Here is a 27,132-nt window from a genome sequence, read left to right as displayed (position 1 = left end):
AGACAGCACCAGGGTTTAAGGCGCTCGCCTTGCATGAGGCTGACCCTGGTTCGATTCCCAGCTCCACGGCCAGGTGTCACTCCTGAGCACAAAGTCTGGAGTGGCCACTGGGCATCTCTGTTTTTGTGGGGTTTTTTGCTTTTTTTTTTTTAGGGGGTCACACCCTGCGATGCACAGGAGTTACTCCTGGCTCATGCACTCGGGAATCACTCCTGGCGGTGCTCAGGGACCATATGGGATGCTGGGAATCAAACCTGGGTCGACCGTGTGCAAGGCAAACGCCCTACCCGCTGTGCTATCTCTCCAGCCCCCACTGGGCATGTCTGGGTATGATGCCCCATCAGTGGTGCCAGGCCAACTCGTCTGCTCTTCTGGTCTCATGCCAGGCCCTCCCCGAGGCCTGGCGGGCGTCACCTGTCACAAGCAGAGTCATTAGCAATAGCTAATTAGCAATAGCAATAGCTGCCTATTTCTGAAAAGTGAACCAAGAAGGGAGAACTGCTCTTAGAGATCGCCAAGGAATCGCTGTCCTCTTCTTTCTTACACTTGATCATCGTGAAGCAGCAGGCAAGTTGCCAACTTGGTCACACTGCAGCTTTGACAAAGGGTCCCCAAGCGTTTTGCCCGTCCCCCCCACCCTGAACCTCAGTTACTATGTGAGGTTCTGGGAATAAGTTTACCGGTAAAAGCGTCAGACTTGAAAATTCAATACAGATTCCACCCCACGCCATGGGCCACCGTGTACATCACACACCAGACAAACCCTGACAGTGAAGCTGACTCGGTTCTGCCCACACATCACAGAGTTTTCCAGACCACGTGCCCTCGACACGTCAGCAGAAGAAACAGAAGGCTTCATTGGGGGCTGAGGTCCAGGGGGCCCACGGAGTTGATGGGAAAGCCGGGAGCCCCCACGGCGCACGGGGGCAGAGAAAGCACCCCTGGGCGTGTGATTGGCACCTGTGCGTCAGAGTTCTCTGCCTGCGCATGCGCCCTGTCCCAGCCCCAGACGGATGGCACGTTGGGTTTTGGTCAGGCTGACTACCAGGGTGACCCCCACATTGGGAGCACCAGTGTCCGGGGGCCCGTGGGACCCGGTGAGCCTTGCCTCTGTGCCCGCCTCGCCCCTTCCCTGGCACCACCCCTGCATTTCGACTTCCACCCGTCTCTCCAGGGCACTGCCAACGGAGCCTCATACCCTCGTGCCCCAGGGAGGTTGCGGGGAAGACCAGGGAGAGACCCCCAAGTGGGATTAGGAGAGAGAGTGGGTTTGGCCAGGCGGGGAGCAGACCTGGTTTGGAAGGGTGGGTTTTTAAGGATGAATAGGAGTTTGGCAGGCTGGGAGGAGACGGGGAGGTGCTGGCTGGGGGGTGGAGGAGAGTGGCAGAGAGGGGAGTCGGGGGAGGTAGAGGGGCCTTCGTGGACAGTCCATGCCTCACTAGACAGCTTGCTTCCTCCCCCTGCCCCTTCGTTCTGTTCTGAATGTACAAGCGCTGTGAGAACGGTAGCTGGAGGCCTCTCCCTGCCTTGCCTTCCTCTGTCCTGCCTCGCTCTGCCTCTGGCAGGCAGCTCTGTACCTCCTATTCGCCAGCACCTTACCCCCTCCCCCCCTTTCCAAGGCTCTCAGCATCTCCCCTCCCCAACTGCTGCTACCCCTTCACTCTGCCTCGCTGCCGGCACTAGCCACGAGCAAAACTGCAAGTGGAACAGGATACACACACACACACACACACACACACACACACACACACACACACACAGCTCCTATTCTTCTTTCTTTTTTCCCCATCCTGAACAGGGACTCGGTGAGGGCAGTGATTGTTGCTTATCTTGTTCCCCTTGAACCTCCAGTACTTAGCAAAGTGCTGGGCTGAAAGAAGGAATGGATGGAAGCAAGCTCAGGGGGATGGATGGCGGGGGGCTGGGGGACGAGGGGTGGGTGGACAGAGGGTAGATGCAGTGGATGGAAGGAGAGTGGGCAGGTGGCTGGGTGGACGGATGGAGGGCGAAGGGGGCAGATGATGCACAATGGATGAATTAGGTGATGAGTGGATGACACGTGAATGAATGGATGGGCTGATGGATGGGGGGATAGATGGATGGATGCTCACTGAAAGTCTGCATTTGGGGGCCAGAGAGATAGAATCGGGGGAGGTAAGCGGTTTGCCTCGCATACGGCAGACTGGGTTCCAGCTCTGACACCCCACATGGTCCCCCAAGTCAGAGCCAGGAGTAACCCCCAAGCACTGCTGGGTGTAGCCACTCCCCATTAAAAATTAGTCTTCGTTTTCCTTGTAAAGAATAATGCAAGTCACTGACATCCTTTGGAGAGACACGAGAGGATGTCAGCGGGCTCAGCATTGGGAAATTTCCTGTTGTGGGCATTACACACTCTGGTGCAATTAAATTTCTACAGTGTATAGTGTATAGAAGCAAAAAGGCATAGGTCACGATGGGGCCTGTTGGTATTGCGGCTTCCAAGGTTCCCCAGGCTTGGAGCCTCATGCTGACCTTTCCCATCACCTCTGAGGCAGTAGGAAAGGCGGTTGGCCACGGGGTCCTGGTCACCCAGCTAAAGGAACTGGAACTGGGGACGCAGGCACGAGAGCCAACGCCAGACACCCCTGGCCAGCCAGCTACGGGCACAGGTCATTGGAACAGAAACCAGTGTGAAATTTGCAAGCGAAAGACAAGGGTAGATCCTGCCCGCCCAAGCCGTGTTATATGTTATCAGCGTTCTAGAGGAGACAGAAACACAACTGACACACCCTCACCGTTTCTCAGACGCTCTGGGTCAGAATGCTCCATCTGCACCCCAAAGCTGGATTATTCTATATGAACAGTCCTCAATTACTAAATCCTCATCACTGTCACTGTCACTGTCATCCCGTTGCTCATCAATTTGTTCGAGCAGGCACAGTAACGTTTCTCATTGTGAGACTTACTGTTACTGTCTTTGGCATATCCAATATGCACGGGTAGCTTGCCAGGCTCTGCCGTGTGGGCGGGATACTCTCGGTAGCTTGCCGGGCTCTCCGAGAGGAGCGGAGGAATCAAACACGGGTCAGCCGAGTGAAAGGTGAACACCCTACCTGCTGTGCCATCTCTCCAGCCTCACTAAATCCTTGTAGGCTGGGAAATTAGATAAGAGTGAGTGAGTGAGTGAGTGAGTGAATGAGTGAGTGAATGAGTGAGTGTGTGAGTGTGTGTGTTGTGTGTGTATGTGCTTTCCTCTCTCTCTCTCTCTCTCTCTCACACACACACACACACACACTTTCATGGTAACTTATCCTAGGGATGGACGGACAGTCCTTATCCCTGGCCGCCTGGATACTGGGCGCGCTGAGGTCACCCCAACGCGGCCCGAGGAATGCCGTAATGGGACTGATGGAATTCCACTGGAACCTCAGCTTTTTCCTCCCCCGAAATAGAAACTCCTTAATGAAAACACGTCTCCTGGCTTGGAGCCCGAGGAAGCCAACCCCAGCTGAGGAGGTGGCGAGAGACTGGCCGGTGCCCTGGGACCAGGGTCGGCTGGTCTTACCGCTGAGAACCCGCTAAAGCGCCAGCTGGGTGCATGTCAGGCATGGGTGGGCGGGATGCTTTCCGCGGGTTCTAGGGCAACACACCGGCACCATCCCCACCCCCTCCCCCTACCCTCCTCTCCCCTCCTCCTCTAAAGCTCTCACCTCCAGCGGGCAGACAGGAACCCTCATCCCAGTCCCACACGCCTCCCCGGCACTTGCAAGCAGGACCTGCTTTGCTTCCCAGAAACTGTAGCAGTGGTGGTTTTGTGCAACACTCGCTTTGATTCATCTCTTCGCACTGCGGGATACCGCTCTTGGGGTCAGAGTCGGTGCTTTGGCCTTGTGACTTCAAAGGTGGGTGCTTTGGCCTTGTGACTTCAAAGATGGGTCAGAGCGACCGCACAGCGGGTAGGGCGTTTGCCTTGCACGCGGCTGACCCGGGTTCGAGTCCTCCGCCCCTCTTGGAGAGCCCGGCAAGCTGCCGAGAGTATCCTGCCTGCACAGCAGAGCCTGGCAAGCTCCCCGGGGCGTATTCGATATGCCAAAAACAGTAACAACAAGTCTCACCATGGAGACGTGACTGGTGCCCGCTCGAGAAATCGATGAGCAAGGGGACGACAGTACTACAGTGCTGCCTCGAAGGTGGAGTTGATTCCTGAGCCCCTCCTCGAGGCGGTGAGGGGGGATGGGCAGAGGAAACCCAGATGCTGCAGGAGTGACGGTTATTGCCCAGTTTAAGGAGCGGGTCCGGGTGCTTCCCCGAGGGCCAGGCCTCTCCTTTCTCACCCATGGATGGTGTCACTCGCCCTGTCCCCCGACGCCTGATCATGACAGCCTGGTCTGCACCGTCTCCTCCCCCTCAGTGTCCAGTGGCCTGGGCTTGACTCTGCGCCCTTCTCTGTCCATGCTCCTGGGCTGGAATCTGCAGCCGGACCCCTGTCCCCTGCGTCCCCTTGCTGGGGCTACTGCTCTGCCGTGGCCACGAGTGCCCTGGTGGCTTCTGGGCCCCTTGACCTCCCTTAACCTCTGGCCATGGTGCCCTGTGCAGGGGTGACCCTCTCTGGTGAGGTGAGGTAGGCGAAGAGACGGGCTGCCTAGCTGGGGTCTGGGGGCGTCCTTTGATCTCCTCTTCCCCCACCCCCGCCAGCCACCTACCCTCCCGTTACTGTTATCATTGTTGTTTGGGTTTGGGGGGTCCTACCCCACAGTGCTCAAGACTTACCCCTGGCTGTGTGCTCAGGGGGTCACTTCTGGCAGGGCCGGGGGTCCAGCTGGGACAGTGGCGTCAAGCCTGGGTCTGCCACACGCGAGGCAGGCGCCTTCTGCCTGGTCTGCCCCACCCCTCAGAACTGACACGGAAGCGCTTTCTCTGCCCCCGTCAGGCTGCCCCCTGTCCCGTCCAGTGCCACCCCCTGCCTTACCTGTTTGACGGACTATTTTTTTCTTTTTCTTTTTGTTTTTTTTTTTAATCATCTTAATTTTTTAATTTTTATTTTATTTTATTTTATTTGCTTGTTGGATCACACCCAGCAATGCTCAGGGGTTACTTCTGGCTCTGCACTCAGGAATTACCCCTGGCGGTGCCCAGGGAACCCTATTGGATGCTGGGGATCGAACCCAGGTCGGCCGCATGCAAGGCAAACGCCCTCCCTGCTGTGCTATCGCTCCAGCCCCCTCTTTTTCTTTTTGGGCCACACCCGGCGATGCACAGGGGTTACTCCTGCTCTGTGCTCAGGAATTATTCCTGGCGGTGCTCGGGGATGAGCTGCTGGGAATCGAACTCGGGTCGGCTGCGTGCAAGGCCAACGCCCTCCCCGCTGTGCCACCATTCCAGCCCTGGGTCCTGTTTAAAAGGACCCACTGCAGGAGCTCTTTTGTTTGTTTGCTTGTTTGTTTTCCCCTGGCGCCCCTCCGGCTCCCCTCTGCAGCATCACAGACCTTCTAACACCCCTTTTGTGGGTGGGGGGCTTCTTCCCCAGAACTGCAGGGTGAGCAGAGGAAAGACATTTGAAACAGCGGTACCCCCCTGGGTACAGAGACTGACCCCGCCCCAGGCTCCCGGCTCCTCAGCCAGTCTCTTAGAAGACGGAAAGTGAAGTATGGAGGGGATGAGGGCCCCTCAATATTCTGCTTCTCCCTTTTGGCCACCTCTGCCACCTCAGTGCTGGCAGCAGTCACACACACCCCCTACACACACACACACACACACACACACCACCTCCTCCGGCCCAGCTGAGCTCAGGGGATGCTGTGGTGTGCGGGAAGGACACTGGGTGATGCTCGGGGCTGACTCCAGGCTCTGCACTCAGCACTCACGCCTGGTGGTGCTCGGCGGACTGTAGGGATGCCAGGGGTGGAACCCGCTGTAGGTCACGTACAAGGCGAGCGCCCTCCCCCCTGTGCTGTCGCTCCAGTTCCGCCTGTGTTCTTTTTATGATTGTCTAGTGTGAGTCATCCTTTGAAGGACACTTTTTAAGTGTAGGACCCCCCCCCTTAGAGTTGGGAGGGGTTGAAGGCATCCTTTAAACCGTGCCCCGTCAACGTTAGATATCCTGGTGTCATCACCAATGACAGGGCTATGAGTAAGTATTTTTCTATCCCACGGAATATCTATGTATGCATATATATATAGTACCGAATTCAGATTTACTGCACTATTTCAGACACTAAGGTATAATACTTTTTTTTTTAATAAATTACAGCTGTTACTCTTTTGACACTTCAAAAAGGAATAAAGTCATCCAACTTGCCCAGCTTATCTGAAGACCCTGGAAAGTATTTTAGAACTACTTTAACCACCCTAATCACGCTTCTCTCACACATTCGTTTATATAGTGAATAAGTACTGAGTGCCCCCAAATAATATATATATATACATATGTATGTATATATATATATATATATATATGTATATTTGCTCTTTGGGTCACACCCAGCGATGCTCAGGGGTTACTCCTGGCTCTGCACTCAGTAATTACTCCTGGCAGTGCTCAGGGGACCGTATTGGATGCTGGGGATCAAACCTCGGTCCGCCGTGTGCAAGGCAAACGCCTTCCCCGCTGTTGTATTGCTCCAGCCCTGTAAAAAATAAAATAAACTGCGTGCCCGTGCCCAGCAATGCTTTTCTACCCAACTCTGCATTGGTCCACGGCTCCCAGAGTCCTCAGCACGTTCAAGAATGAAAATAATCGAGTAACGATGGTGCTCAGGCGCAGAGTTGGACACAGAAAAGGCTTATTGGAGAGCCCAAGGAGCAGACAGGCCCCGCGGGGAGGAACTCAGCGCAGGGCCAGGTGCACCGCGGCTCTCTGTGCGGGGGTTTCCACTAGAGAACGGTCCCTGTGCCGCTTCGTAAGTGCCCAGAACGGGACAGAGAATGCCAGGATCTCGCAGGGCGGGCTGACTCGGGGCCCTTTAGACCGTTTTCCTGGGCTTTGCCTGGGAGTCTCCAGGCGTCCTGGGAGCCGGGGGTGTGGGGCCGGATCCAGGCTCCTGGGAAATTGTTAACTTTCCATTCTCAGAAAAAGCCCAGGAATCTGCAGGCTTGTTTACCGTGTGGGATGTTGAGCCGGCTAGGGAAAACCGAGGCTTCCCCTTTTAAAGTGCTTTCAGGTGATGATGGGGATGGTGGTGACAGTGGGAAGGACCCCGCCCGCCACCGCAGGGACTTGTGGCCAAGTGCTCGGCCGTTCCAGGGCGCAACCTCTCCTGGAGCTGGCCCGTGCCGTGTACTGACATCTCCGTCTCTGAACCAACTTCTTCAACTTCGTTTTCCATTTCATCTCCTGTTCCAGATTCTAAAAAAAATAAACAGAGGACTGAAGTGATAGTACAATGGGTAGGGCGTTTGCCTTGCACGCAGCCGACCTGGCTTCGATTCCCAGCATCCCATATGGTCCCCCGAGCACCGCCAGGAGTAATTCCTGAGTGCATGAGTCCTGTGCATTGCCAGATGTGAACCCCCCCCCCAAAAAAAAGAAGCACTGTAGCACAGTCCACTGTCCTCCCACTATTCATTGATTTGCTCGAGTGGGCACCAGTAACGTCTCCATTGTGAGACTTATTGTTACTGTTTTTGGCATATCAAATATGCAACGGGTAGCTTGCCAGGCTCTGCCGTGTGGGCGGGATACTCTCGGTAGCTTGCCAGGCTCTCTGAGATGAATGGAGGAATCGAACCCCGGTTGTTCGCATGCAAGGCAAATGCCCTACCCACTGTGCTATCGCTCCAGTCCCCTCCTCCCCACCCCCCCAAAATAAATAGAAAAGAAGGTTGGGGGCTGGAGGGAAGGAAGACGTATTTCAACCTGTGCCTTGGCACCTCTTGGCTTCTTTCCTCCACGGTGTTTTTTGGGTATCAATTTCTAAGTTCCGTAGCTGTCGATCAAAGGCTGTGGTGCCTGATGTTCAAGTCACAAGGAGATTTGTTTTTTTGTTTTTTTGTTTTTTTTGCAGTGAAAACCAGATGCCTCCTGCAGGGTCTCTGCCATCATGCCACTGTGGATTGGGACATTCACCTCATAAAAGTCCACTGCGGGGCGGCACGGGGAGGCCATGTTTCAAAGTGAATTCCCACCCCACCCCCTCTTAAAAACAGAGTTCATTGACCAAGCAAGATTTCAACATGTTCTCTCGGCCCACCCCACCCCGCCCCCCAACACACACACACACACACACACACACACACACACACACACACATCCCAGTGAGAAGCTCTGGTTGAGGCTTTCAGGAAATCACGGGGGTCAGACAGTCCCCCACCACCCCAACCCCCCACCCAGTTGGGGGTCCCAGTTTCCCAAAGCTCTGCAGTCCCTCCTGGAGCCTAATGACTGTTTACCCTGGAGGCCGACCTTGGTCCTTTTTTTTTTTTTTTCTCAGACGTTTCCCTTCTTGTCCAGGGCGCCCCTGTCCCCTTCGGCGGGGAGCGTGGTGTCTGGGTGGCTGAATGGAATTACTTCCAGTGGAAACTATGCTCCAAGAGTTTTGATAAAGCAGCTGCGAAGCAAAAGCCGCTCGGCCGTTTTTTTCCATCCCGCCTGAGCGGGGTTAATTAGCATAGGGAAAATGACTAAGGTGTTGACGTCACCTCTTTCCAGTAGAAACTGACACTGTCCCCCGTCTGCAAGCATGCGGAGCTTTGACTCAGGAATTTGCTGTCCAAACAGGATGCCCTGAAAGCCGGGCCTTTATTCCCCCCCACCCCCCACCCCTGCTGCCGGAGGGGCCGGGCCTCCGTGCTTTATAAACCCGCGTTCTGGGGAGGGAACCCGGACAAGCCTCTGGGACTCTCTCCTCGCCCTCAGCCCGCGGGGCTCGGGCTCTCTCGCTCTCTCTCTTGCTCGCTCGCTCGCTTGCTCGGGCTTGCCTGTTAGGAAAGCGAGATGCACTTTAGAAACTTTAACTACAGTTTTAGCTCCCTGATTGCCGGGGTGGCAAACAGTGACATCTTCAGCGAGAGTGAAACCAGGGTAAGGCTTCTCAGCGAAGGCGGTGTTCTGGTTTGTTTTTTATTCTCCAGTGTTCCAAACATTGCGTGGAACGAGGGGTACGTGTGTGTGTGCGCGCGCGCGTGTGTGCAGAGTGCACGGGGGTGGTGATGGTCTGAAATATGTTGGGGGCCTGTGGCTGTCTTGTGGGGCGGGGATGAAAGCCCCCCAACCCCGACTCTTTGAGCCTCGGAAAGCCCATCCCCCACCCCAGGGACGCCTGGTCAAGGGAGTTTGAAAACTTCGGGGAGGGGAGCGGGCATGGAACATCTCCAGGTCCCCGGTCCAAGTCTGGGCACCATCGTCGTGTGGTTTTCATTCTTAGCCACGGGCAGCCCTTTGGGTTTGGAGGGAGGTGCTTCTGGGCAGCAATGGGACCTTCATGCTGATGTCCCAGAGACGGTGGCTGGGCTGGGGCAGTGGATGCTCGTGAGAGGGCTCAGGGAGGTGAGAGGCCAGGGCTGGCCTCCAGAGAACAGAGGCACCACAGCCAGTCACAGGAGGGGAGAGAGGTGGCTCCCGGCAGGCAGCTGTCCCTGATGCTCTCATGTTCGGTGTTCGGTGGAGGTGGGGGAGCATCTTCGGTTGGACCCTACCATGGGGACCATGAGGCTGGTCCTGGGTGTTCTGTTTGGTGGGGGGTGGCAGGTGACCACGGTCAGTATCTGCTTTTCTACACAAAGCCCTGTTACACATGGTGCCTATCCTAAAAAAGAGAGAGAGAGAGAGAGAGAGAGAGAGAGAGAGAGAGAGAAAGAAAGAAAGAAAGAAAGAAAGAAAGAAAGAAAGAAAGGAAGGAAGGAAGGAAGGAAGGAAGGAAGGAAGGAAGGAAGGAAGAAAGAAAGAGAGAAGGAAAGAAGAAGAAAGAAAGAAAGAAAGAAAGAGAGAAAGAAAGAAAGAGAGAAGGAAAGAAGAAGAAAGAAAGAAAGAAAGAAAGAAAGAAAGAAAGAAAGAAAGAAAGAAAGAAAGAGAAAGGAAAAAAAGAAAGGAAGGAAGAGAGAGAAAGAGAAAGGAAAGAAGGAAAGAAAGAAAGAAAGAAAGTAAGAAAGAAAGAAAAAGAAAGAAATAAAGAAAAAAGGAAGAGAGAAAGAGAGGAAAGAAGGAAAGAAAGAAAGAAAAAGAAAGAAGGAAAGAGAAAGAAAGAAAGAAAGAAAGAAAGAAAGAAAGAAAGAAAGAAAGAAAGAAAGAAAGAAAGAAAGAAAGAAAGAAAGAAAGAAAGAAAGAAAAAGAGAGAGAGAGAGAAAGAAAGTCCAGTTCCATCCTGATTGTGGCCAGTCCTCAAGGCACGGCAGGTGGGCAGGTGTTTGGAGCCGGATCCCAGCGCGGATCCCAGCGCATGGGAGTCTACACTGGCTTCCTGCTTCCCAGGCGCCTCCTGTGTGTGCAGATGCGCAACTTCTCTCATCCCCTCAAGCTGCCACGCCAGTTTTGTGAGGACAGCAGTGAGGGCTCACAGGGGCCGGGCGGTGGAGGGCAGGGTGGGGGTGTGAGGGGGTGGGGCTGGGGGCCAGCAGCTAGCTAGCGTGTGCTCTCTCTCGTGTTCCGCAGCCGGGGCCGACTTGGCGGTCTAAAAATATGCGTTCAAGTCATCGCCCCTCGGGTCTGAATCATGCCTGGGGATGGTGGCTCACCCCCGTGCCTGTGGGTGAGGTCATGTGAAATTCCAGATCCACGCCGGCCTCCCCGGCTGCCAGAAACACAGCCTCGCTGGACATGGGGCAGGGCAGCAGGGCCGCTGGCCAGGTCTCAGGGGGGAAACAGCTTGTGTGCACCCCCACCAGGGACCGCCCCCGAGGAGTGTCCATGCGGCTTTGCTTGCCACCTGCTCCATGTCCAGCCCACCTCCCCCACCCCAGCCCCGGTCCTAAGGACAGACTCCTGCTCCCCATGCCCACCTTTTTCCTGGGGGCCCCTCCTACCCCCCCGCAGCTGTATTTCCTGGGCTATCTGCCTCCTTTTCCTCCTCCTCCACCTCAGTCCCCTGCCCAGCCCACCTCTCCGCTTTCCCCTGGTTTCTGTCTCCTGCCCTCCAGGGAGAAGGACCAGACAGGCTGTCCCCTGAAGGCCCCAGCCAGCGCCCGTCCCTCCAGGCTCTGATGGCCCGTCAGAGCCCTGTGCCCCGGGTCCCAAGGGGATCGCAATGCCCACCCACCCCCGGCCCCAGTTCTCTGTACCCCGCTCGAACCTGCACCCTCCCCCCTTCTCGGTCCTACGCACCCTGCATCCAGGTTTCAGCCCAGAGCCGGGCTAAGGTGCTGCCCCAGGCCCAGCCCCTGGCACCCGCCCGAGTTCCCCCTGGCACACCTGGAGAGACTGACGTGCCGAGCCAGGAACAGGCCCTGAGCACCGAAGGGTGGGGCCCAAATGCAGAAATGATTTTTTTTTTTAAAGTGAACAGTGAGAAAACGATTTTGGGTGTTTGTTTAAGAACCACTTCCTTTACATTAAGAAACAGGTGGCTTTTATTAACCTCATTTGTCTTTCATTCCCATTAAAATGTCCTAAAATGGGGCCGGACCAATAGTACAGTGGGAAGGGCGTTTGCCTTGCACACGGCCAACCCGGGTTTGATTCCCAGCATCCCATATGATCCCCTGAGCACTGCCAGGAGTAATTCCTGAGTGCAGAGCCAGGAGTAATCCCGGAGCATTGTCAGGTGTGATCTAAAAAGAAAAAAATGACCTAAAATGTCCATTTGTCCTACCAGGGAGCTCTTAAGCTCAAGAAAGAGGAGCCAGAGATAGTCCAGGGGTTAAGGTGCTTGCCTGGAGCATGCCCGAGGGAGGTCCCATCCCCACCACATCAGCCCCGCCCCCAGCTCTGCTGGGAGTGACCCCCCCTCTCACCCCCCAACAAGCACCGAGCTGTAAGTACCACCCAGCATCCTGGGGTGTAGCCCCAAACCACCTCCCCCCTCATGAAAACGAAAGAGTGGGGGGACGTGCATGGGCCCCCGTCTCATCTGAGCAGTGATCTGGGGTCCCCTAACCTGGTGGAGGTCACAGAACATGGCAGTTGTGGGGCGCAGGGCCGATGGGGGCACCTTATGGCTACCGGGGAAATGCTCTCCAGCTTTAGAGAGAAGGTTTCTGGGAGGGTCCAGGGTCAGCCTGCTCCTCTGCAGTCCTGAGGCTCCCCCACAGCACGCGCGCGCGCGCGCGCGCGCGCGCACACACACACACACACACACACACACACACACACACACACACACACACACTCCAGTCTGAATGCTAAAGACCCGCCCCCTCACAGTAGCGGGCGGGGCGTAATCCCTGGTGGACGTGGCATATGACCTGTGGGGGCGTGGCATAGAAGCATAGTGGGCGGGGTGTGATGTATGGTGGGCGTGGCATATGATCGTTGGTGGGCGGGGCATGATCCATAGTGGGCGTTGGGTGTGGTGTGTGAGCTGTAGTGGGCGGGACGTGATCCGTGGTGGGCGGGGCTGGGCCCAGCACCCTTACCCTCCAGTCCAGTGTCCCTGTAACCCAGCCCCCAGGACTGGGCGCCAGATGGGTGGGAAGCAAGCCAGGCCCAGGCATTCCAGAAGCAATTGACATGTCATTTCCCCATCTCCATCCGCACCCCCCTACGGCAATGCGATGGTCACCCATCCCAGGCTGGCTCTAACCCTTTTCTCTTTCTCCAGGCCAAGTTCGAATCCCTCTTTCGGACCTATGACAAGGACATCACCTTTCAGTATTTTAAGAGCTTCAAGCGAGTCCGCATCAACTTCAGCAACCCCCTGTCGGCCGCGGACGCCAGGCTCCAGCTGCACAAGACAGAGTTTCTGGGGAAGGAGATGAAGTTGTATTTTGCTCAGGTGAGAGTTGAACTCATTCACTGGACCTTGGAAATTTTTCCACCCTTAAAAAACTTTTCTTTTCTTTTTTAGAAAAAACAAGTAGCGGGACAAGAGTAGGTCCCGCCTGGCTGGCACGCCTAGCGCCTGTCTTGAGAGCAGGCGGATTCACACAGACTTTCCTCACGGCTCCTGTCCTCAGAAGTCACCAGGGGGACCCGGGAGGTAGTGCAGTGGTCAGGGCGCATAGTGCATGCCCCATCGGGGTCTAGTCCTACACCACATTGTTCCCTGAGCACACCCTGGAAGAGCCCGAGCACTGGGAACCCTGCCGTGTCCATGGGCGCCAGGCTGCACTGCCCCCTGGTGGCCAACTCCTCCCACAAGCGTCCTTAAAAGGGGCCGCTTACCTTGCACACTACCGACCCGGGTTCGATCCCTGGCACCCCAAATGGTCCCCGAGCCCCACCAGGAGTGACCCCTGAGTGCTGTTCCAGGAGTAAGCCCTGAGCATCGCGGAGTGTGGCCCAGAAGATAAAAATGGAAAGAGTCCTTGAGATTGCAGCATCTTCCCTTCCTCTGTGCACCCAGTTTTTCTTCTTTTTTGGGGGGTGAGTGGGGGCAGAGGGTGCTCAGGCCACACCCAGTGGTGCTCATGGCTTATTTTTGGCTCTGTGCTCAAGGGTCAGCCTTTGCGGGACCCCAGGGACCAAACTTGGGTCAGCCGTGTGCCAGGCTGACGCCTAATTCACTGTACTGGCTCTGGCCCCCACATCATCGCATTTGGCTCTTGACTGGCCCCTACAGACGGACCCCAGAAATACCACTGGGTGGGGGCCCTAGATCTTTCCTGGGTGGTCGGGAGTGGTTTAAAAAAAAAAAAAACAAAGACCATCTGGGCAGTGCCGCAGCACCTTGCAGAGTTTTCCTTGGAGCTCTAGGAGAGGAGGGAGAGATGCTGAGGTTTTTCTCCCCTGGACCCCCGGCCGTGCCGCCCGGGGCCAGGAGGGGGCGCTCGCCACCGCTCCCCGCGCCGTCCCGCGGCTTCCGCTGGTCCCGCGCCTGCTCACCTGGGCGGGTGCCTGCTTCTCTCCCCAGACCCTGCACATAGGCAGCGCGCACCTGGCGCCCCCCAACCCAGACAAGCAGTTCCTCATCTCCCCGCCGGCCTCGCCTCCGGTTGGCTGGAAGCAAGTGGAAGACGCGACTCCCGTCATAAATTATGATCTTTTATATGCTATCTCCAAGCTGGGGCCAGGTAAGAGTGGGCTGGGGGCGTGGGGGGGGCAGGGGTGGGGGCAGAGGGATGGTGGCCACATCTCCAGTCTCCTGCGGGGGATTGGGGGGCTTACTGGAGCGGGGGGGAGCTGTCAGTGTTTTTCCTTTTCTTCCTCTGCTCCAGCCGCCTTGTGCTGGGGGCCCCGGTAAGGAATACCGTGACCTTGTCAGCCTCAGACCTAGCCCCCCACCCTGACCCCAGCCTGTCCCTGCCAGTGGGCACCACTGGGGACCAGGGAAAGGGAAATTGACCTCCCGCGCCTCGAGACGGGTGGTCCTGATGCCCCTCCACGGAGGGAGAAGCAGGAATGGTAGTGGGGAAAGGCGGGGGGGGGGGCGGGAGGGGATGGAGAGATGGAACAGCAGGGAGGACACTTGCCTTGCGGAGTGTGATCTCTGGCATCCCACAGGGTCCCCTGAGCCCTGCCAGGAGTGACCCCTGAGCACAGAGCTCAGGAGTAAAGCCCGAGCACCGCCAGATGTGGCCCCAACACCAAAACAGAAAACAAACAAATGAGCAAAAAGATTCTGAGTAGTGAGGTGCCCATTCCCCAGAAGAGGTCCCAGCCCCTCCCCCCAGGAGTAGGTGTGCTAGTCTGAGACTTCAGGTCGAGCTGGCGGAGTTGCAAGTGATGGGGTGGCCAGTGTGGAACAGGCCCCAGAGCCCTGCCTGGCTTTTGGGAAGCTGCAAAAACAGCTGCTGGTTCCTGTGTCTGCAGGGTTTGGGGTGAGCAGGCTGGACGCTGCCTCCCTCCCCTGCCCTGCCCTGGAGCGGGTGGCATGAATGGAAGAAACTCCTTTCTCCTTGCCGTGGAACCTGCAGCTCCCGCGGGCGGGGGCGGGGGTCCGGTTTCCTGGGACCATCAGCAGTTTGAGGTGGAGATCGGGTTTCGAAAGGTCCCCTCCCCCGCTGCTGCCAGGAGGTGGGACACGAGGTGGCAGGTGGCATGAAGGGCAGAGAGAAGCGGCCGCAGCAGGGGGTCTGCGCCCCCTCGGGCCGGCTCCTGGCTGAGTGCTGGGCGCCCGGGGTGGGGGCGGGGGTGGGCACAGAGAAGGGAAACGCCGCAGCTCCTGGGTGAGCTCGCAGGAAGACCCCCATCTTAGCGCGCTGAGCCGAGGCGCGGCCGAAGCACCTGGTCCTCCTCCGCGTCCCAGCCAGCCTGCGGCACCCGTCAAGGCCTGGCCCAAAAGACCTTGCAGGTTTGCCGCCAGGACGCCCGCCAGGGCCGCCGGGGTCCCTCCCCCCAACTCTGATGGGGGTGCAAGGCAGGCGGTCCTGGTTGATACCCAGGGTTCCTGCCCGTGCCCCAGAATTCACTCCTGGAGAAATCACTCACAAGCGACCAAAGTCGATTCTGCGATACCCGTCTCATCCTCTCATCCGTGTCCGAGAAGATGCGGGCACTTTTGTTGTTACTGTTGCTTTGGGGGAGGGGGGGCGCACTCATTGGTGCTCAGAGCTGACTCCTGGCTCTGCACTCAGGGATCCCTCCTGTTGGGGCTCCGGGGAAGGGGTGCAGCGCGTGTGCAAGGCAAGCTCCCTACCCGCTGTGCCCTTGCTCTGGCCACCGCTTTCTTCTCTTTTCTTTCTTTTTTTTTAGCTTTTTGGGTCACACCCGGCAATGCACAGGGGTGACTCCTGGCTCATGCATTCAGGAATTCCTCCTGGCAGTGCTCAGGGGACCATATGGGATGCTGGGAATCGAACCTCGGTCAGCAGCGTGCAAGGCAAACGCCCTACCCGCTGTGGTATCACTCCAGCCCTCTTTTTTAAAATTGAATCACTGTGAGATACAGTTACAAAGCTTTCATGTTTGAGATACAGCCATACAATGATTGAACACCCATCTCTCCACCAGAGCACATGTTCCACCACCAATGTCCCCGTTATCCCCCCCCCCACCCCCATCCAGGTCTTCCCCCTGCCTCTATGACAATTTCCCCGATACTCTCTCTCTACTTTCGGGCATTATATTCTGCTCGAATTTTCCCACCACCATTCGAGCCTGCCTGCCAGGGACAGACGCTAGATCATTTATTTCCTATTGCTCATTTTGGATGGGCTGGAGTGATAGCCCAGTGGGTAGTGCGTTTGCCTTGCACGTGGCTGACCCAGGTTCGATTCCTCCGCCCCTCTCAGAGAGTATCCCGCCTGTACAGCAGAGCCAGGCAAGCTCCCCGTGGCATATTCAATATGCCAAAAGCGGTAACAATAAGTCTCACAATGGAGACGTTACTGGTGCCCGCTCGAGCAAATTGATGAGCAATGGGACGACAGTGACAGTGACATTTTGGATATCGTGTGAGGTCGTGGCCACGCGCTTCTGGAATTCTAAGATCGTAAATGGTTGGTTTCCAGCGACATCTCCGTAGAGCGCTAATCCATGTTGAGGTTCAATTGGGAGTTTCTGGACCCTGGCTGTTGGTGGTGCGCCAAGAGGCGGGTTGTGTGGCCTCTGCCTTCGAGGCTGAGTGGGCAGGCCTTCAGCTCTGGGGACACCTCCCTCCCCTCCCGTCGAAACAAATCAAGGCAGGCAGCCCTGCTTGGGGAGTGCCCCCAGAACTTGGCGGGCAGCTGCCCAGGCTTCCTGCCCTGGGTAACAAACAGGAGTGAATGGATTCCCGCAGGCAGCAAGGAGAACATTGGTCCGTGCCTCAGAGCTGGGAGCACTCAGCTGGGAGCAGTGCATACTGGTCAGCCACTGACCACCATGTCTTTGACTCCTCCTTGCACGGGGAGACGGAGGCAGGTATTGCAGGCACCTGAGTAGCCAGGCCAGCACCTTAGCCTGCCGGAGCAGGGAGACTGGACTCTGCCCAGCCTGGGGCTGGTGACCTGGACCCAGACGCCCCCTGTGCCTGCTGGCTGAGCCCACAACCCCCTGGGGTGTCTGGGGAACCTCAGCAGGAGGCTCTTCCTCACCCTGTAGCGCCTTTTCCCGGCCGGCATCCTCTGGGTAGCGCAGCCGGTTGGGATTGAAACAGTGGCCTGACCCCTCGTCTCCCTCCCATCTTCCTCCCTCCCTATCACGCGACCCCGGAGCACCAGGACTGCGCAGAGCCGGCTGTGCGGGGTGACCCTAGACAGACAGGCAGGGCCCACGGCAGGTGTGTCCGTCGATGAAATGCATAAACCGGTAGCGAGGAAGGATCGATGGCGCGTGGGACGGTAGATTGAAAGCGCAGATAGGAAGGAGAGAGGCCAGTGAGCTCATGAATTAGCTCGGGGGGGGGGGGGGCACTAGGAAGGAGATGGCAGGGGGAATGAAGAGTTTGGCAAGTAGGCGGGCGGGCAGGTGGATGGGTCACGGAGGGGGCGATGGAGACAGGTGCCGGGCAGACTGAGGGGCAGGACTGTGAGTCAGGCAGACTGAAGAGTTAGCAGCTGGAGGAAGGGTAGGTGAGTGGCGATAAGATAGCATGGATTTGCTTTCATGTTTTTTCTTTAACAAATTCCCTAAGAATTGTTGATCACCATGTCTCTCGGCTTCCCCTGGGTCAGCTGCTGAGGTGCAGAATCACGGCTCTGCCCCGGAGTCAGACAGGGCGGACGCTCCCTGTTCTCAGCCTTGGCCTTTGGGCCTCTGGTGATGTGACCTGTGTTCACACACACACACACACACACACACACACACACACACACACACACACACGAGCACACATTCACACACGGGCACACATGCACACACACATTCACACATGGGCAAACATGCACATACATTCACACACCGCACGCATATGCACATATATGACACAAATGCACACACATTTGTACACACACGCAGATGTGTACATGCACACACATTCACACATGGGCAAACATGCACACACATTCACACACCGCACACATACGCACATAAATGACACAAATGCACACACATTCGTACACACACGCAGATGTGTACATGCACACACATTCACACATGAGCAAACATGCACACACATTCACACACCGCACACATACGCACATAAATGACACAAATGCACACACATTCGTACACACGCAGATGTGTACATGCACACACATTCACACATGGGCAAACATGCACACACACATTCACACATGGGCAAACATGCACACACATTCACACACCGCACACATACGCACATATATGACACAAATGCACACACATTCATACACACACGCAGATGTGCACACGCACACACATGCCCAGGCGCGCACCCACATGCACACACGCGTGCGCACACACACGCTCACACCCTCCTGTTTTCTCTTTCCCCAGGGGAGAAGTATGAATTGCACGCCGCGACCGACACCACCCCCAGCGTGGTGGTCCACGTGTGTGAGAGCGATCAGGAGAACGAGGAAGACGACGAGATGGACCGGATGAAGAGACCCAAGCCCAAAATCATCCAGACCCGGCGGCCGGAGTACGCGCCCATCCACCTGAGCTGAAGTGGGCAGAGCCGCGCTCCGAAAGTCACCTTGGCGGGGAGGCCCCCGGGACTGCGCGCAGGCGTGCGTGGGCGGGGGCTGCATTGGCCGCGGCCCGGGGGAGCGGCTGGGCTCTGTGTCCCGGCCCATGGGAAGCTGGGCGTCCGGCCCGGGCTCCCGGCTCCTGAGCGAAGCCCCCCTCCCGGGGCCGCCCCCCGCATGCATTTGTGGGGGGGGGCCCGCACGCAGACACTTGGGGACGCCTCGAGAGCCCTCCTCGGCCGCGGTCGTTGTTTCTGTATTTGTCCCTTCCCGGTAGGTTCCGTGTTTGTCCCAGGCGGGGTCGAGACGGGAGCGAGTCGGTGGCCTTTGGCCAGCCTCCCCCCGTCGGGGACAGGGCAGGGCAGGGCTCTCTGCTGGCCGGGAAAGGCACCCCGCCCCCTCCCCAGCCCCACCCCACCCCCATGAAGCCACTGGCTGTCCCGCACCGCGGCGACAGTGCCCCCCGAAAGCTGTCGCGTGTCTCGTGCTCCACCCCTGGCCCCCACGTCCTGACATTTGTGCACGTCCTGGTTCTCCAGAACTAACCCTCGTTGGCCTCTCGAGTCGCACCAGTTGTTCCCTGTCTCCTGGGAGGTTAGGGAAGCTTTGGAAGGAAAAAGTGACAAAGCCGGGTGGCCTGGCCAGACTCCAAACGGAGCATCACCCGCAGGTGGAGTCGTGCCTGGTCTAACACCGGCAGAGATCAGTCCTCGCTCAGCAACGTGTCCGGTGTGCTTTTTTTTTTTTTTTGGCCAAAACAAACAAACAAACAAAACCCAGTTGAACTGAAATGTCCTGTATAGAAGGGTCCTGGTCAAACCAAGTCCAGAGTCGGGACTGTATCACTGCCAACCCACAGTCGTGCGAAATTCCAGTGGAGTTGCCCGCGTCAGGCTTAGCTTCATGGCGATGGAAGTATATGAGTCATAGCCAATCCCGTTATCATTCCCCCACCCACCCCCGGGGAGGGGTGGGGTGGGGGTGGGGGAAGTTCTTGGTGGAGATAGGTGAACTTTTTTTTTTTTTATACCCTGCTACAAACATCGAGATATACTTGTAAATAAATTAAAAAACCGGATAGCCTAGTCATGTCTTGTACATTTGGGGTGGAAAAGTCGGGCAGGGGAAGGAGGATAGCGTTAGACGTACTAACCTACCTGTGAGTTGTGTGACGTTGTTTAAAAAAAAAAAAATTGTTGTTCATCCATTTGCAGGACTTGAATCCCCGTGGAAGTGGGTGTGTGGTGGTGTGACAAGAAGGACTCAGTGCCTTTCCCCGTTAACCCCTGGTGGCGCTGTTACACTAGGTCCCCCACTGTGTGTGATTCTTTTCCTAGTTGTCCTGTGTCTGTCCGGTACCTGGGTGCCCCCTTTCCCGCCTGACCTCGCCGTTGCGGAGTTGGCTGTTTCTGAAGTAGCCGTCCATGCCGAGTAACGCGTGCATGCTTTGGGAGCTTGGGAGACGCCTTTCTCGGAGAAGAAAACGCTGTGTTGGGGGGGGAGGGATCGTTCCTCTCAAGAGATTGGCTTGAATGTTCTCAAAACCCTGTTTACAGTTCTTGGCGGGGGTGTGTGTGGGGGGGTGGGGTAGAGAGACCGTCGCGTAGCTGTTCAAGTGTTCCTAGTCAAGTGCTTTTAAACTGGAGAGGCTAGCCTCAAAATATTTTTTTTAACTGCATTCTATAATAAATAAATCGGTAAGATATGCTCTTTACGGAAAGTCATCGAGTGTCATTTTATTTATTTCTCTCTCTTTTTTTTTTTTTTTGGTCATGGGTGTAGGCTCCACGCTCAGCATACCAGTGTCTGGGGGGGGGAGGGGGGAGGGGAGGCGGGGAAAGGGGAAGAGGCACACAGTGCGGGGGATCCAACCTGGGGCCTCAGACTACCCAGGCGTGTTTGCTACCCCTTGAGCCTCTTCCCAGGCCTCTGTTTAATTTCTGTGAGCCTTGCCGGCCCAGTGGCCGCCGGACCCTTGAACTTCCCAGTCATTGGCTGCTGGGGGTTTGCGGAGAGGGGTGGCGGGGTGACGGGGTGGGGGTGGGGGGTGTCAGCCTCCCTCACGGTATATTGTATCATCCGGCAGACACAGTCGCCTTCAGAAGCCGGTGTCTCCTTTGCTGCGGGAGAGGAAGCCACACAGGGAGCCCCCTGACAGCAGCCCACTGAGAGTCCCGTGAAAGCCCCGTGCCAGGCCCCGTGCCGGGACACCAGGACCAGGACCCAGGACTTCTTTGTGAATGCCAGCCAATAAAAATGAGTCTCTTTTTCTCTTCCAGCTTTGGAAATCGATTTATCACTAGTTTACAATAGCTGAGGGTTTCAGGGGGTTCTTTAGTTTCAGATTTCTCCATTTTGTGTGTGGTGGTGGTGGTGGTGGTGGTGGTGTGTGTGTGTGTGTGTGTGTGTGTGTGTGTGTGTGTGGTGCCAGAGATGGAACTCAGGCCTCTCACACAGGAGAGGTGTGTGTGCTACGGCAGAGTCCCCTCCCCATCAAATGACATTCGTCTTGATTGACATCAACACATTTTCCTGTGAAAATTCAGGCCTTTCTCTCTCTCTCTCTCTCCGTTTTTTTTTTTTTGCACCTTTCAGAGTAACTTCATTCTGTCATTTCCCAAAAGCATCTGTCTATTTTTATTTTTATTCTATTTTATTTTTTTTTTTTAATTTTTGGGTCACACCTGGCTATGCACAGGAGTTACTCCTGGCTTTGCACTCAGGAATTACTCCTGAAGGTGCTTGGGGGACCATGTGGGATGCTGGGAATTGAACCCGGATCGGCCACATGCAAGGCAAATGCCCTACCCGCTGTGCACTATCGCTCCAGCCCCAACATCTGTTTATTTTTAAAAATTAATCTTGGGGTGTGCTTCAAACCATACCCAGTGGTACTCCAAGACTCCTGGCTCTGTGCTCAGGAGTGACCCCTGGCAGTGCTCTGGGGACCATAAGCAGTGCCAGAGAGCCAACTGGGGCTGGCCACACGCAAGGCAAGCACCTAACCCTGGGTCCCGGCTCTCTAGCTCATCATTGCATATTTTATTTTAAACCATAGTTTATAAAACTGTTAATGGTAGGGCTTTGTGCATAAAATATCCCGGCACCTTGCCGCCATCCCAGCACCCCTGTTCTCCCCAACTCTGTTACGCTATTGAAGACCAGTTCTCAGTTTCCGTTGCTTTGGGCCTTTGTCACCCCCTACTGTGTTTCTTTACATCCCGCATCTGAGAGAGATCACTCTGTGTTTGTCCCTCCTGACTTCACTCAGCTTGATACTCTCACAGAGCAGCAGATTGCATGACTTCATCTTTCCAGCTCAGTCGGTCCTTGGGTAGATGTCAACCGGTGGAATTGCGGGCTCATACAGGAGACCAGTTTCTATGGATTTTGCTTTGTCTTGTTTTGTTTGATTTGTTTTTGTTTTTGCTTTTTGGGTCACACCCGGCGATGCACAGGGGTCACTCCTGGCTCATGCACTCAGGAATTATCCCTGGCGGTGCTCAGGGGACCATATAGGATGCTGGGATTCAGGGGACCATATAGGATGCTGGGATTCGAACCCGGGTCAGCCGCGTGCAAGGCAAACGCCCTATCCGCTGTGCTATTGCTCCAGCCCCTGTCTTGTTTTGCTTGAGAAGCATCCATTCTTTCCCAACAAAAGACGGACCCATTCACATTTCCACCAGCAGAGGACGAGGGTCCTTTTACCCCACATCCATGCAAACACTGGTTGTTTTGTTCTTTGAGATATGAGCCCCCAGTGCGAGATGATGTCTCACTGTTTTGATTGCATTTCCCTGATGATTAGTGACACCGAGAATTTTTTCGCTCTTTGGTCATTTCGGTCATTTGGTACCTTTTGATCATTCTATGTCTCTCTCAAGGAAGTTCCTGTTCATCTCTTCCCTCCCAATTTTTTTTGGAGGGGTCACACTCAGCAATGCACAGGGGTTACTCCTGGTGGTGCTCGGGGGATCATACAGGATGCTGGGGATCGAACCCGGGTCGGCCACATGCAAGGCAAATGCCCTCCATGATGTACTATCGCTCCAGTCCCCCTTCCCTTCCATTTTTTATGGGGTTAATATTTTTTTGATCTAGTCATAAGCTACCAGTGCTTTACGTAAAATTTTGGATATCACCCCTTTACCAGTTGAGGGGAGGGTAAATATTCTTTCCCAGTCTGTGAAGAGAATTAAAGACCTCATTATCAGAGGGGCTGGAGGAATAGCACAGCCGGTAGGGCATTTACCTTGCACACGACCGACCCAGGTTCGAATCCCAGCATCCCATATGGTCCCCTGAGCACTGCCAAGGGTGATTCCTAAGTGCAGAGCCAGGAGTAACCCCTGTGCATCGCCGGATGTGACCCAAAAAGCAAAAAAAAAAAAAAAAAAAAAAAAAGACCTCATTATCAGACCGGAACCTGCAGATTGTATTGAGGAAGACATGGGTAGAACTCCTCAGGGTGTTAACTAGAGATATCTTCAATGATTCAGTGCCATTGGCCCAGTACACAGAAGCCAAGTGTTGTATTTTATTTAATTTTTAATTTGGGGGGGTTTTGAGGCCACACCTGGTGATGCTCAGGGGTTGCTCATGGCTCTGCACTCAGGAATCACTCCTATCGGGGAAGGGGAGGGGCATATAGGATGCTGGGGATCAAACCCAGGTCGATGGAGTGCAAGGCAAACCCTCTGTGCTATCGCTCCAGCCCCCAAAATTGCATATTAAAAAGTGGGAGGTCAGGATGTGCTGGAAAATTCCAAGGTCATCCTGGTGAGTGCCCGAGAAGGGTCCTGGAAGAGACAACAGGCTCGGAGCGGGGAGTGTGTGTTTTGGGGGGCTGGGTCCAGGAGGATGGCAGGGAAGTTGGGGTGTGGAAGGGACAAGGGGACAGGGACAGCAGAGCCGGTGAGCTCCGGGCCCTCGAGGGGTCAAGGCCTTGGAGGGCTCTTGTGTGGACCCGGGCCCGTGGGTCACCTCCTCGGGTCCCCGCATTCACTGGAGCTTTAGTTCCCCAGCTAAGGGCCACGTGGGACAGAGAAGGGAGCTGTGGGGTGGGCCGAGAGACGCCCCGGTTGCCCCCTTGGGATGGGGAGGCAGAGCCCCAGCCTCCCTGGGGTCCTCCAAAGCGCTGTCCAGACACCTGCCCACGACTTCGGTTCACCCTGGGCCGCAGGATGCGGCGTTGGCGCGGGGTGCTTTTCCCACGCAAGACACACACCCCGACGCAACTGCGTCCTCTTACTTCCTCTTACAGGCCCCTTCTGGCCAGTCCCAGCTCCAGGGTCCCTGGTCCCCATCCGCGGGGGCAGCGTGGGACCTCCTCCTGGTCTGGACGGGCGTGCACCTGTCGCCAAGCGCTGTGCCGGCGACTCTGAGCACTGGGCTGGGCCGAGGAGGAAGGAGAAAGGAGGCCCCTCCCCCTGGTGCAGAAGCCAGGACCACCCACCCCCATCTTCAGACAGCAAGACAGAAGAGCAGGGGTACGCTTGCCTCCTGATAGGGTGCTGCCCATGGGAGGCCCTTGTCCATGCACCGGGCCAGCAGGCCTCCACCAAGCCTGGGCTGCCTCCTCCAGGCAGCCAGCCAGGAGAGAACCAGGTGCTAGAGGACGCCCCCCGCAGGAGGCTGGCTGAGCTGAGCCACCGGCGCCTGCCCGCCAGCGCCCCCTGCTGCCCGTGCAGAGCTGTGCCGCCGCCGCAGAGAGATGCCCAGGCAGCCCAGTGGGGACAGGAAGTTCCATCTGGGACGGGACCTGGGAGAAACCGAGAAGACTGCCCGGAGGTGGTGAGGGGTGTCCCCGGTCTGCAGAGAGACCCCTTTGGTGCCCAGTTGCCGGAGTGCCCTGGGCTTTGGTGGGAGTGGAGGGAGGGGGACCAGGCTGTGTCTCCCCCACTCAGGGCTCAGGAGGAAGAGGGACTGGGGCTCACGGAGCACTGGGGAGAATGAGGTTGGGAGTTTGGCGTGAGGAACAGTGGTGGGATGAAGGATCCAGGTGACCCCCAGGGTTCAAGACAAGGCTGTGATTTTTCACATCCACAGTAGATAGTGCTGATGTGTGTGTCCGTCATCCACCATGATGAACTTGCAAAGACATCGAATTCATCCAAAGGAAACCTGGTTGGGTGGGCCTGGTCTAATCAGGTGTGCGCCCCACCCCCAGCTCCAAAGAAGCCAGGACACAGTCACGGTCTTCTGCCACTGGCCAGGAAGGGTGAGCTGCTAGGTGGCGAGGGGAAGGTCACCTGCCATGGGCCTGAGGACAGCTTCTGAACCCTGGGTGCAAGGCCAGGGAGACGGCTTAATGGGCCGAGCACAGGCCTTGCAGGTGGGAGACCCCGGGTTCATTCCCAAAACCACATGGTCCCCCGAGGAAAGTGCAGAGAGTAGACTCTGAGCAACGCTGGGTTTCATCCCTCCAAAATAAAAGCAGCTGAGAACAGTCTAGAAATAATGAGCCCTCGTTGTTACCTCTGCACAGAGGCAGATTCTGTCCTCAGCTGAAAGAGCTTCAAGAGGCTTCCTGAGCTTCAGGTGAGGTCATGGGTCTCCAGGTGCCCTTACCTGGCAGGAACCCCAAGGCTGGGTCACCTCCCACCTGCCCCTGTGGTCCCCGGGACTTGTGAGGAGGTGTGTGTGTGTGTGTGTGTGTGTGTGTGTGTGTGTGTGTTGCTTTAAACTTGCAAGTGTGGTTTGCTGTACAGCAACAGGAACCTCAAAGCGGAGGGCCCGGGGTCCAAGGTGCAGTGCCCCCAAGGCCACTGTCCCCCTCTCCCAAGGCTGCTCTCGTCGGTCCCCGAGAGAGTCGCCTTCTCCTCAGCCACCTCCGCGCCACACGCTTCAGAGCTGCTGATGTGAGCTGGTTTCTTGTCTACATTTTTCTTTTGGAAAAAAAGTAGGTTTTATTTTTTTCAAGGTAGGTTTGAAAAAAAGCAGGTTTTTTTTTTTTTCCCCCAAAGGAGCAGGGTAGGTTTATTAAAACGTACTTAGAAAGATGTGAGGGGCAGAGAGTACATGTTTGAGAGAGAACACGGGAACACGGGCTTCTCCAGCGTGGAAATAAGCAAACAGAGAAACACAGAGACGAGCAGGAGAGACCCGTGTTTGGGGGCAACGGAGAGCGAGCCTCTTGTCTCCTTTTTAATATGTTCACACACCAATCTCAGTATCGTCTTGTTTTGTGGTTTGGGGGCCACACCCAATAGTGCTCAGGGCTTCACTCCCGGTTCTGTGCTCCGGAGTCACTCCTGCTGGCCTTGGAGGAGCGTATGGGATGCCGGGGATCGAACCTGGGTCAGCTGCGTGCAAGGCAAGCGCCCTACCCACTGTGCTATCTCTCTGGCCCGAGATGTCAGTCTTGATAGTAAGCTCTTTCCTAAGCAGTTTTTTGAAAAAACACGGGTCTGAGTGTGAGCACTTAGTATTGTTTTTTGGGTGGGGGGTGGGGGGCTGACACTGGGCGGCGCTTAAGGCTTGTTTCTGCAGTGTACGTGGAGCCAGCATGGAGCCTGCACGCTGCGTGTGCAAAGAAAGCCTGTGCTTACCCATGTCTCCGACCTTCGAGATATTTTTTTCTGACCCAGGGTACTTCCCCCCACCCCCACCCCTTCACCCACTTATTGCGGTACCAGGATTCCCCATACTGCTACTGGTACTTTTCCGCCCTGGTTCCATCCCCCACACCCGCCACCAGCGATCCCACTTCCCTCCGCCAGTGTTCCAAGGACCCTCCAGCCACCACCATCCACCAAAGCTCAGAGACAGAATCTTCAGTTCGGATAACATGGACTGTTTATGTCAAGCACATTAAAAAAAAAAAAAGTTTGACTTTATTGATGAAAGTACTCTGATGTACAACACCACTAATGGTGGTTTTATGTGAGGAAACTTTTATTTTTTCAATTTGGGTCACACCCGGCAATGCTCAGTGTTTCCTCCTGGCTCTGCACTCAGGAATTACTCCTGGCAGTGCTCAGGGGACCATATGGGATGCTGGGAATCGAACCCGGGTCGGCCGAGTGCAAGGCAAACACCCTACCCGCTGTGCTATTGCTTCAGCCCCCAGGAAACTCTTTTTGAACAGCGACAGGTTCTTGGTAAAAAGTATTACTTTATGCGGTTGGAGGGATAGTACGGCGGGTAGTACTTTGCACACGGCCAGCCTGGGTTTGATCTCCGGCATCCCATGTGGTCCCTCAAGCAGCGCCGTGCGTGATCCCTGAGCTCAGAGCCAGGAGTAAGTCCTGAGTACCATGGGGTGTGGCCCTCAAAGCAAAAACCACCAAAACATGATTGTAAAAAGCACAAACTAAGTTAATTGCATCTTCCCGAGCACCACCAGGCGGGACCCCTTGAGAACAGAGCCAGGACTAAGCCCTGAGCACTGCTGGCTGTGTCCCCCTGCCCCAAGGCACACTTGTGGGACAGTTTGTGTGAGGAGAAGAGTGGATGCCTCGGACCGCTGGCTGTGGCTCTGTGAGAATATTCTATCCCCACTCCATACTCCCTCAGAAAGGTTTATGGGGCACGTAGCTGGAGGGAGGAGGGGCAATGCCCAGGATGCCAGCCACCCTCCCGGCGCCAAGC

General features: G+C 56.0%; 1 protein-coding gene across 2 annotated transcripts in view; it reads left to right on the top strand.

Moving 5' to 3' along the window:
* RCAN1 (regulator of calcineurin 1) overlaps positions 1-19,615 on the top strand; it is an 81,598-nt gene extending 61,983 nt beyond the window's left edge. The window contains exons 1-4 of one of the 2 annotated variants that reach the window (XM_055126163.1): positions 8,802-8,998; positions 12,669-12,842; positions 13,920-14,079; positions 18,344-19,615. In XM_055126163.1, the coding sequence (XP_054982138.1) occupies positions 8,912-8,998; positions 12,669-12,842; positions 13,920-14,079; positions 18,344-18,516 (594 nt within the window). In that variant the 5' untranslated portion in view covers positions 8,802-8,911 and the 3' untranslated portion in view covers positions 18,517-19,615. Of the gene's footprint in view, positions 1-8,801; positions 8,999-12,668; positions 12,843-13,919; positions 14,080-18,343 lie in introns of those variants that run through there. The other variant, XM_055126162.1, reaches the window with a different exon arrangement.
* Positions 19,616-27,132: the final 7,517 nt, after the last annotated feature.

Source organism: Sorex araneus, chromosome 2, assembly GCF_027595985.1.
Source record: "Sorex araneus isolate mSorAra2 chromosome 2, mSorAra2.pri, whole genome shotgun sequence".
Taxonomy (NCBI): Eukaryota; Metazoa; Chordata; class Mammalia; order Eulipotyphla; family Soricidae; genus Sorex; species Sorex araneus.
Note: the sequence above shows the minus strand (reverse complement) of the source record. Positions and strands in the feature narration are given on the sequence as shown.